Source organism: Gadus chalcogrammus, chromosome 5 (assembly GCF_026213295.1).
Source record: "Gadus chalcogrammus isolate NIFS_2021 chromosome 5, NIFS_Gcha_1.0, whole genome shotgun sequence".
Taxonomy (NCBI): Eukaryota; Metazoa; Chordata; class Actinopteri; order Gadiformes; family Gadidae; genus Gadus; species Gadus chalcogrammus.
This window is the reverse complement of record NC_079416.1, coordinates 1517840-1529556: the sequence shown is the minus strand read 5'-3', so window position 1 is coordinate 1529556 and position 11717 is coordinate 1517840. Positions and strand designations below refer to the sequence as shown.

The following is an 11717-nucleotide window of genomic DNA, read 5'->3' as shown; positions in this document are numbered from 1 at the left end:
CCAGATCGGGCCCGATTTCCCGCCCTAGCGCGCTACAGCTAGGGTTGCCAGATTGGGCAGCGCGCTGCAGCTAGGATTGCCAGATTGAGCGGGAAATCTGGGCCAATCTGGCAACCCTGGCGCCGAGACGATTTAGAAACGGCGTAAAACTAAAGGCCGATTTATGCTCAGTTACGTAAGCGTAAGCGCAAGCGCAAGAGGCCCTTGCGCGCCCTTGCGCACCCCTTGCGCGACTTCTCACGTCTTGCGTGCGTCGGGCGATTTTTCTAGACATGCGTAATTTTTTACGTAAGCTTTTACGCGAGCCGCGCAGCCTGCAAGGCTGTGATTGGTCTGCTGGTCTGGTTACTACTTCCTGTCTGGAGTATCACATTTCCTGTTTTCATACCGCCATTTTTAAATGCCAGAAGGCAAGGACGACCCGGCAGGCTCATATACAAAAGCATTAACGTGAAGTGAAGTTAACTTTGCTGCCAACACATTATGTTGTTTTAAAATGTAGAGAGATATGCACATTTATACAACCCCAATGATCAACAACTTCATCACCCCTGATCCTCTGTCTGTTGCCATCATTCACTGTGTATGGGGAGAACACGATCTGGCACATAAACAAACCAACGACTCCCACAGACAAAGACCTCATTCTCGAGGTCGTCTTCAACGAAAAACTTTACTCCACATATTACTCCGCCTACTGTTCTGGCGGTAAATTGCTTGGCAACACGCGCAACACGCGCAACCTAAAAGGGAGCATGAATTGCTTTGAGTAAATTTTGCGCAACAACGTAACACCAACGCTGAAGCATGCAGCCGCCTTTAGCGGCCGTGAGACGGGAGTAGAACGCTGCCGGTGTAAATCAGTGCACATTGTTTCCAGTTAGCTAGAATTCTAGCCCATGTTGAAATTAGTGACATTTTAAAACTTTCATTTCTCATCATCAGGTAACGTCACCCTGACACGGTGACGCAGTGACGATGATTATCAAGGTGAAGTACTTCAACTTGAAGAAATATGTAAAGATATCTGAGCCATGTTTGGAAATGTTCATAACTGAAGGTAAGTGCTAACGAGATAGGCAAGGTTAATGTGAAGAGGTGGTTGTCTGAAGGTGCTGATATTAGCTTGAACTTAACTTGTCTAATTGTGCTGTGTGGGTAGCCTGGAAATCCAGACCACATCTAGGGCTACAAAGTAAAATGTGCTTGCGCTACCTCTCAGTGCTTCAGGACCGTTTGGGTAGAAGCAATGTGAGCAGTGTTGCCAACTCTCACAGAAAATAAGCAACCGGGACGCTGAAAACAAGCCCAAAACAAGCGACTGAAGAAAAAATCCCTGTTCCTGTTCTTGAATTCCTATTTTTACCTGTTTTCTTATAGCGTTTTGTATTCAGATGTTCAGATGTAGGGTAAACTAACTCTTGATTCTCTTTTCTTTATATATCTCAGTTCGCGTAAAGTTCTCCATTCCTGAAGACAAGACCTTGACAGTGACCGATGATGGAGGAACTGAAGTCGATGCTGATGTGTTTCCAGAGTTGGTGTGCTTGGTCATCCATGATTCTGAAGGAGGTATGTTGCATATAGTGAAGTATGTTCGTACGCACGCTAAAACACCAACTTGCATGGAGTTGCAATGCAGAGATGTTGCTAGTGAGGAATTGTGGTATTCATGGTTAAAGTGTACTTGAAAGTGTTTCTCCCCCCCCCCCCCCCCCCCCCTTTGCTAGAGTCGCCTGCCAGTGAGTCTTCAGGTAGCCTCACGGATACACTTTCCCTGTTGAGTAGTCAGGGTAGTGAGGTCGAACTTAGCCAAAGCAAAAGGGCATGCTTGGGGGCAGAGATGTTGCAGTGTGTTGCAGTGTGTTACAGCGAAAGATGTGAGTCTGCAAATATTCATATACTGGACAGGCTTAAATGTGTCGGATATTCGCCTTTTTGCTTTACTTTTACTTTTTTGTCCAACACCTGGATGTGTGCACCACAGAATGTTTTTTGCAAAAAGAATAAGCAGGACATTACTCAATGTACAGTTTTCACTTTGTTGTTGAATGTTACGACTATTTTCTAGTGATGCGTGTCTTCGCAATTATTTCAGTTGGTGAAGAATGTTCTGCTGGAGAAGCCTGGTGGTGCAACAGTCCTGAAGGAGTACGAGGACACTGGGAAAATATGTGACAGTTCCAGACGGCAGATGGTGAACATTTTAGCAGCACACATGACAGAAAAAGAGGGGTATGATAGTCCTAAACTTATTTGTTAATCATGGTTCTTCCATTTTATGTAGTACAAAAAAAGCATGTAATATTGTATTTTTATTTGTCCATATTAGGAGAATTCCACAACGACTGACTAAGGAGAAATATGCACTTGGCATCGTCACTTTGTTCCCTTCCCTGCAAGATCCAATGTCAAAGAAAGGCTATGTAAGTTCTATTTAATATTTTGGGGTCCACATGTGGGCCGGTGGCCTCCGAGATCGGGCCGGACAGTAGCCCCCCCCCCCCCCCCCCCCGACGATCGGAACCGGAGAATGCGTCGCCAGAGTATGCGTGCCCCCCCCCCCGCCAACAAACGGGGAACGGGGAGGCAATTAATTGTAAATATTAGTTCATGGAAGAATATAGCATTGTGCAGGGGTGATGTGAGAGAAGGTGTAATTTTCTCTCTTCCAGAGTACTCTGGTCATTCATTGTAGGGACATAGATAACAGAGAATTGTGTTTTTGTTAGGAGCATTTCTATGATGCCCAAAGTGGATCAGGCTTCCTGGCTTGGAGGCTCAAGACTATTCAACGGAAGACCAAATTTCATCCCGAGTCATCTAGTTCCCCTAAGGTAACTGCATTTCATTTTTAACTGCATTTCATTGGTTCTGTACCTGTACTCTGCTACTGACAATAAAGTTGAATCTCATCTAATCTAAGGCTGCTGTTGTGATGGGAGGTGGTCCAACACTCGTCAGGGACAACAGTCAAGAAGATCAGCTTCAGGATGAGCAATGCAAAGAGGCCATTTCCTTGATGACTCATACCAACGAGCGTGACACCATCTTCCAGAAGATGCAAGAAACCTTCCATTTCCGGCAGGGGCTCATCCACAATCCTGAAACCTCGGCATCAGTTCTGTCCATGTTCCCAAGACTTTTGGACACAAAAGGATTGGTAAGTCTGTAAATGCTACAAGTGAAATATTCTGCTTTTCGACTGCCTTATTCTCAATTGTCATTTGTGTTATCTTCCAGGTTCTTCAAGACTTCAGCCTTCTCTTCGGAGCAGAAACAGCAGCCAGACTTCTGGAAAGGTGGCCCTCATACAAACCAAAGTTGATAAAAGAAGCCGCTGCCCTGGTACAGACCCCGTTATTGCAACGCCTTTTACAATCTGCCAGAGGGGAACAAGTGGAGTCATCTCCAGATTACTACCCAGGTAAATGTTCATTGGTTTAAGCATGCCAATAAGTGAATGTGTTAAATGGCAGTGTTAAGGGTGGAGTTATAGATGCTTAAGAGTTTGTAAATGGATATATATGTATACACCAACTTTTAAACCACTCAAACCATACCATTTTCCAAGCTCATGTCCTCTAGATGTGAATAAACATGCAAAGACAGATATCACACCTTCCACCTATGTCATGTTCCTACAATGTATTTCCAATGTATTGTAACGCATTGATTTTCAATGTAAATCTATAATTCATGTTCAGCAGGGTCAGACCTTCATTTAAAAAAAAAAAAAAAGTTGTTTTTTGTGGAAGGGGTTGCACGATAAGGCCCCCGTAGCTCACGGCCTAATTACTCATAAAACACGATCTCATTATCATCCCTTATTCTGGATTTTTATATATAACTTCACCAAAACAGGTTGGGACAGCGATATGTCCACTTTACTCCTCCTGTTACACATCCTGTCACCTCAGCCAGCTGGGAGGAAAAGGGGTCACAAGATCAGTGCAAGGGATGCCATTGACCACCTGGTCGTTTTTCACAAGGTTTGTAATTCCGGTACAAAAACTGCTTTGAATTGTGGTTTGATTTATACTTGAATACTTATTATAGTTACTGCATGATGTATAGGTGTTACATTTGTAGGACACTACTTGGCTCTAGTGGGGCCTTGGTTCAACACCTTAAACTGTTACATGGGTTGTATCCTGGCAAAAAGTTAAATTTAATATGTGCTCAGGATGGTTGTTGCTTAGAATTTAGAAGTTACTCTGGTTTCCGCAAACACCTGAAACGTGTACACTGCAACATTAATGTGACTGAACCAGGTTTGACAGATGAACCCCAACCTAGCACATCTTTAGGTACGCCGGCTCTGCCTTCAGATGGATGTGCCCCCTCTGTCCAAACTTCTGACTTGAATCCTGACTTAATCAATGAAAGGGAATGTTCTTTAGATTCAAAACATATGTGTGCTTCTGTTATTGCGAAGTTGCAGGGTAGTGGTGTGGCAAATACTGTTATTTTGTCAGTTGTAGAAATGATGGAGGAATGTTTAAATTATATCCACACTTCAATAAAGCGTCAGGTCTTAGAGGTCGTGCCAGAGGGTAACCCGAGCAGAAGTGCAGTAGAGGAAGTGTTAGAACATTTGGAGAACCCTTTTGCTGATCTCAACACCGATAGCAAATGGAAAAAATATTTTAATTCCAAATGGGGAGTTGTACAACCTGTAGAGGTGCATTTAGGAGTAAGATACGATTCTAAGATAAACAGAATTTCTGGAAATTACGAACAGGTACCAGTTAACGACACTTTCATCTCAACCTTTGTTTAAAACGCTAGAGTTTATTTTCAAAAACAAAATGATATGCAGCCATATTCAATCTTCTAAATTCAGTGATCTATATTCTGACTTCTGTGATGGCTCTTATTTTAAGAGTAATCAGCTGTTCTAGCTGTCCCTAGATTCAGGTTTATTATGACGATTTTGAAACGGCTAACCCTTTAGGTTCTAAGGCGGGGTTGCATAAGCTTGGATGTTTATATTTTACACTCCGAAATCTTCCACCTCATCTCAATTAATCTTTGATGAATATACATCTAATATCTTTGTTCCACTCACAAGATGCTAAGAAGTACAGCTTAGACAAAATACTCAAGCCTTTTATAGATGATGTGAAAAAACTTGAGGTTTATGGGATGGAAGTGTCTTTCACAAAAGAGCGCCTCTATGGCACAATATCACAGATTACAGGTGATAATTTGGGTTTAAATGGTATCCTTGGGTATGTGGAGTCTTTTAGTGCCACCTATTATTGTAGGTTTTGTGTTACAGACAAGGCCACAGCTCAGAGTGTATTTTGTGAACATGATCCTAGAGTCATTTTGCGATCTAAAGAACTGAATGAACAGCACTACACACATCTTGAGAATACTGGTGATGGTTCATGTTATGGCATCAAACGCAACAGCATTCTTAATGAGTTACGGTATTTCAGTGTTGTAGATAATGTTGTCGTTGATATAATGCATGACCTCCTTGAAGGTGTGGCACAATATGAGGTTAAGCTACTGTTTGACTACCTGGCAAAGAATTTCCTATCCAGTGAACACATATTATTGAGAATGTATGGTTATAGCTATGGATACTTGGACCGTAAGAACAGGCCAACAAAGATCAATATTCATGGAAATGGGCTTGGTCTTAATGCCAGTCAAACAATGTGTCTTTTGAGAAATATTCCACTCATCTTTGCCAATGTTGTTCCAGAAAATGATAATCATTGGAATCTACTGTTGCTTCTGCTTGATATTGTGTACATAGTCTTCTCACCTAACATCTCTGAGGGAATGACTGTCTACTTGAGGTCTCTTATTGCCGAACATCATACGTTATTCAAACAAATTTATCCCACACACAATCTTATTCCCAAACATCATTTAATGATCCATTATCCCTCTGTTATTAGAAAAATCGGTCCTTTACTTCATGTCTGGACCATGAGATATGAAGCGAAGCACAGATTTTTCAAATCTAGCATTAAAAACTTTAAAAATGTGACAAAGTCTTTAGCATTAAAACATCAGTTAGCTATTGCCTATCATTGGGAGGCGTTCACGGTTAGAGGTATTGAATCAGGACCAGTAAAAACCCAAATGTTAAGTGAATTAGATGAAGAAGAGCTGGTCTGTGAATATTTTCAACTCGATAGGTCCTCTACTGTATCTTCTACTGCATGGGTGAAATGCGACGGCATTGACTATCACATAGGATCTGCTGTGTGTGTAGATGTTGAGGAAGAAATGCCATTGTTTGGTAAAATTGTTTTAATAATCCTAAAAAAAGAGGCTATACATTTTGTTCTTATTGAGTTAAATTCTGTGTATGTTGAGCATCGCCATGCCTTTCAAGTTGAAGAAATTGACCATATGTACATTGTAAATCGAGATGATTTGCAGCATCACAAGCCTTTCGACCTGCAGATGTCCTATGGCTGTGACTCATTGTTTTATATTGTACCTGACTGCTGCATTTTGTAAGATGGCGTTGCTGCTGAATTTTGTAAGATGAGTCATGGTGCGATTTTGTCAGATGAGATTTAATTAAAAAAAGTCTAATATAATGCATTTCTAGTAAGTATTATTGTTCAGGTTCATATGGAAAAGACCAACTAACATTTTGTAGCATAATATAAAGTAAAAACAACACCTATATTGTCAATTTGACACTGGGTGAAATGTTAAAAAATAACACTTTTGGAGTTGATATCAAAGGAAAGATAACCATAAACTGGTGTTTAAAAATAACACTTTTGGAGTTGATAATAAAGGAAAGGTAACAATAAACTGGTGTTTAAAAATAACACTTTTGGAGTTGATAATAAAGGAAAGATAACCATAAACTGGTGTTTAAAAATAACACTTTTGGAGTTAAATTTAGGGAAAGAAATAACAATAAGCTGGAGTAAATTCCGGCTTGGTGTTCCTGAGGAACTCTTAAAGTGTAACATTTTATCACTTTGTTAGTGTTGTAGTTTATTACACTAATGAAAGTGTCAAATTAACACTTTTGTGGTGGTCCCCATATATACACCCTGAAAGTGTTGGATTTAACTCTTTCACATATATAACTAGAGGGTGCACAATACTGTCTGAAGTCTCTCTCTCTCTCTCTCTCTCTCTCTCTCTCTCTCTCTCTCTCTCTCTCTCTCTCTCTCTCTCATTTGTTTAGTCCACACAAGAACAATCTGAAAAACACTCCCATTCAAAATGCATGGGTTATAATTTGCATCACGTGATACCGGGGGGGTATTCCATCAACCAAGCTAAAGGCAAAGCCGGGCTTATTTCGCTTAGCCTGGCCACTTTAAGCTACAGTTGCGTTCCATTAAGGTGACTTAAGGGAATCTCCGCTAAGTAACCATGGCAATTTATCCAACCAAATGAACCTGGTCGGTACCAGGCTAACTGTCAGGCTTATTTGAGAGGTGTTTCAGAGAATTCCATCTGTCGGAAACAAGTGTACCATCAAAAGGTTCTGCCAAGAACCTCACGACTTTGTCATAAATGAACATATATGGAGTACAAACAGTCTGTATTTTCACTAAGGGTCTAAGATTAAATTATGCTAATAAAATAATTAAATGAATCGCTATCTATCGCTATCATGGATATTTTCTAAAACATTTTTAGACAAAATTATGTATTCTATCAAATTTCGGAACCAGCAGTTGGATGAGTGCTCTAGCATCCGGCCTGTAGTATGGGCAACCCGAGTTCGCTTCCTGGTCAAGATATTGAATTCTTATTGCTGTAATTTCCTTTATATCAGAGAAATTAGGCCTCACAATTGACTTTTTATATCATAAATATGTCTTACAATATCCCTAGAACCCAAATATAACTTGCAAAAACCCATGGTAAAGTTAATGTTAATATTATTGTTACTGATGAGCCTTTGTCACAATGACAAAGACACTGCTGCATGGGAAATTGCAGCCACATGAATTCCATTCAGGTGAGTTTCTCGGCAGGCAGCCAAGATCACTTCAATTGAGAAAAATCAATCAATGTAAAAAAAGTCAATCAATTTAGAATATTCAAAGTAATGGAAAATAAATGGCATGAATAGATTTTTGATTTCTCCAGTAAGCCTAGGTGGGGATTGAACCCCGGACGACCAGGTGCAAGTCTGACACGTTACCGCAAGGCTATCTCCCTTATTACTAATCTATGGTCAATATTATATTTAAATATGTTACGCTTAATACTTGGCAAATTTATTGCCAGGTGGCCTCCCTGTTTTTATTAATGGTTACGTTGTTCCCTTTTTGAGATATTATATGGTTGTACTCCTCATAGACCTCAATAAGCAGCTTCTGTTCGCCGCTGGAGAAGATCCCGCTCGGTCCTTTTTGGACATTTGATGCATGATTCGACATTAACAGTTCTGGGCTGGTTACATATCTCGTGAGTGTGCCTAATCCACGATTACGTAAGCCTGGCTTGAACTAACCTGAGCAAGGCACAGCTGAACTGGGTTGATGGAACGGCTTTAGCCTCAAATGGAACTTGGCGTTAGTTCTAGCCGGGCTTAAATCAACTAAGCGCCGCTTTTGTTAGCGGCTTTGATGGAATACCCCTCGGGTTGACATGTTTGTAAGCCAGAAAGTCAATCTGTGATTGAGCTGAATGGGTCACAGCGTTCACTGAAGAATGGTTCTGGGGATTTGAAGAGTCAAATGGCTGTGGGTAGGTTTGATTAGAGGAGTGTTTTTGCTGGTAGGGTCGCTGAGAATGATGTGGCTGAGGGTTTTGTTGCTGCGGATGGGATTGTTGAGGGTGGGAGTGCTGTGGGTAGGATTGTTGCGGGTGAGGCTGCTGAGAATGATGTGGCTGAGGGTGTTGTTGCTGTGAGTGGGATTGTTGCGGGTAGAATTGTCCAGGGGAATTAGATTTCTTGAACTGATTATAATTTGGGCATGAATATGAAGCATTGGCTGCCTTTACACCTCCAGCAGTAAACCACATGGGAAATGTTGTCTTTCTGCGGTGGTGGGGCATTAGCAATAAACATCTCCACTTTCTCTTTCTGCTTCACAATTTCTTTTGTCCGTTGTTCATAGTTAGTCTGACTCGCCCTGTCCTTTTCCAGTTGTTGTCCGAGCCTCACCAGTCCATCCACTGTAGTTACTCTGCCAGTTCATCTTCATAATCTTCTGACAGAAAGGCAGCACGGAATTTCTGTTGAAAGTCTGACCAGGTATGCGTGTTTAAACATACCACATCCCACCAGTCTCTCACTGTTCCATGTAGAACATTTCTCAAAGTTGCCATCAATTCCTCATCCATCAGCGGATTTAAAGCAAGAAAATCACTACATTTCTCCAAGTACAAAAGGGGATCTGGTTCATCCTCCATCTTTCCAAATGATGGGAACAGCAGTTTTACAGGACATTTTCCTGTTAACCGTGCCCTGGACTCAGACAGAACAGGAGAATCCTCTGGAGTCCGAAGCACACCTGCCGTATCAGTCAGAGCAGTAGATTGGAGGCGCTGCCTATGAGCTTCCTCCAACCGAACATCTTTCAGTGCTGCTGAAACAGGGAGTGGTGCAAGTGCAGATACATTCAATGGGCCCTATTTTAACGGTCTGAAACGCAAGTGGGAAGCGCAAAGCGCAAGTAGCTTTGTGGGCGGTTCTACGGCGCTATCGCTATTTTACAGGCGGATAAATGACACTTGCGTCGCGGCGCAAGTGTCAAAAGGGTTGGTCTGAAGCAGCCTAGTTACCCGTAGGTGTGGTTTGGGCGTAACGTCCAACAAACCAATGAGAGTGCCAGCTCCCATCCCCTTTAAGAGCCATGAGCGCATTTGAATCGGACGAGTTGATATTTTGACAGCGCGTCTGCAGTCTCCGATGAGACAGATGCACATGAACTGCAAATGGCTCAGTTTATTGCCAAATAATATGGCCTAATTCACACATGGAATAAGGGGTTTTCTTCCACAACTTCAGAAATACTGAGTCCTCAAATAAATTTCGGCAAAGAAAACGTATATGATATAACATATGATATGCGGTAACTGTGGTTCTATTTAATGATATACGCAATACATTATAAACATTGTTTCTTATCAGTATTGTATGCTATCCTAATATGCATGTGTCCCCGTGGTAATAGACATTGCCATTGATTGTATTATGCGTTACGTGTTTAGTTTGCGTGTGTTTAAACAGAGCACACACGCGCGCCCGCATTCATTCATTCTTTTTAACACTCACTCGCGGTAAAACAATGTTTTTCACGATCAAATACTCATCAATCCTAAAAGTTATGGGCATGTAGGCCTACACGATGTCTCTGTCAAGAAAATATGTGTTTGCTGTACGGTGTTTGCAGATGCATTGATTTAAAAGTACAACTTATTACCGCTGCATCAGCTGTTCTTTCCCAAATAATTTACCAAGAATGTGCGGCTAGGTAGATGGGAGAAGCAAAGTGTATGCGCGAGGTGCACAAGCAATCCGTATGCATCGCATGCGCATGTATGCATGCGCCCTTAAAATAGCATCTGAACAACGCGCCACTGACTTTAAACCAGGTATTTCCTGGTCAGTAGCGCAATGGTATTCAGAAACTGAACCGCCCCTTGGGGCGCATGATCAATCCCTAATTTACCGGCGAGTGGCGGTGGTGGGAAAAGAACGCTCTGCGCCAGTTGTAAACTAGCAACGACACATGCGCCAGTGACTAAGTCACTTGCGCCGGATGCAAGATAGGGCCCAATGTCTGTTTCATTGTACCCAATTCCTGGGACGTTGTCCATATTTTGGGACAATTTCCACACATCCTCCTGCAGGTGATGAACTGATTGTGCGACTGGGGTCATGAACTCTTTGATGTCCTTTAAAATCTCTGTATGATGGTGTGTTAAGCGCCAGTTAAGGTTTGCTGCAAACTCTCTCCTCAGAAATGTTGACTGTTTGTCCAGAGTTTCGTGCAAATGTTGAAAGCGTTGCTCATATGTTGCTGTGATTTTTTCAAATAAAGTTGTAACCGTTTTTTCAAGGTCCTCCTTGTGTTGTTTTTGTGCTTCCCTTAGAATTTGAAATTCTTTCTCCAAAGTTGCTTTTATTGTTATATGAGTGTCGACTGGTTCCTCCATTAATTCAGTCGTCCATGAAGATGAACAACCATCCTGATCTCCAACTTAATTTTGAGCTACCACTGCCAGAGGAATGAGAGGTTGAGACAAATCCGGGTTCAGTGTAGGGGAGAGCCGGGTCGATTGAAACACTTTTCAGTTAAACGTCTTTTTCAAAGATGAAGTTACGTATACAAATAATTTCAACATGTGATCAACAACTCACATGTGTGTGTTTTCTTAGTTACAAGTGTAATGTAATACATATATTGGATGATCAAGCTGTTTTTTAACTTTGAAAGTAAGTTGACATCTGTTTGTTTCAAACGCCTGAAGCAGCCTATGTGATGTGACGCGTCACATGGAGCTCTATATCTAAATAATATCATATAATACATAGATATCTATATCATATAATACATATTATCACGGGCAAAAGCTGTGTGCGCCTCCAGACGATATTATGAATCACAAACGACTTTGTCGGGTTCTGCGACGTCTCTGGTTCTTTCACTTTCACATCAACCTGAAGTCGACTGAACTGCGCGCTGCCTGCTGCCGGCTGCCCGCTGCCGGGCGATGGTGCCTCGCGGCAACCGGCGGCATGTCGCAGTTCATGT

The 11717-nt window shown here is 41.8% G+C and overlaps 1 protein-coding gene across 3 annotated transcripts; it reads left to right on the top strand.

The window, feature by feature from the left end:
- Positions 1 to 395: 395 nt before the first annotated feature.
- LOC130382103 (uncharacterized) lies at positions 396 to 5619 on the top strand. Of its 3 annotated transcripts, XM_056589713.1 has the most exons (7): positions 396 to 1060; positions 1450 to 1572; positions 2099 to 2197; positions 2733 to 2837; positions 2927 to 3163; positions 3244 to 3427; positions 3865 to 5619. In XM_056589713.1, exons 2-7 carry the CDS (start codon positions 1498 to 1500, stop codon positions 4044 to 4046), a joined length of 882 nt encoding a protein of 293 aa, XP_056445688.1. In that variant the 5' UTR covers positions 396 to 1060; positions 1450 to 1497; the 3' UTR covers positions 4047 to 5619. The 3 variants fall into 3 exon arrangements, 1 of the variants encoding a protein (XP_056445688.1); XR_008895536.1 differs by lacking the exon at positions 3865 to 5619 and having other exon boundaries at positions 2099 to 2426; positions 3244 to 3438; XR_008895535.1 differs by lacking the exon at positions 3865 to 5619 and having other exon boundaries at positions 2099 to 2235; positions 3244 to 3431.
- Positions 5620 to 11717: the final 6098 nt, after the last annotated feature.

Coding starts and splice junctions, on each gene's coding strand:
- LOC130382103 (XM_056589713.1), top strand. CDS start 1,498: ATGATGGAGGAACTGAAGTCGATGCTGATGTGTTTCCAGAGTTGGTGT. Junction 1,573..2,098: donor CATCCATGATTCTGAAGGAG/GTATGTTGCATA, acceptor CAATTATTTCAG/TTGGTGAAGAATGTTCTGCT. Junction 2,838..2,926: donor AGTCATCTAGTTCCCCTAAG/GTAACTGCATTT, acceptor ATCTAATCTAAG/GCTGCTGTTGTGATGGGAGG.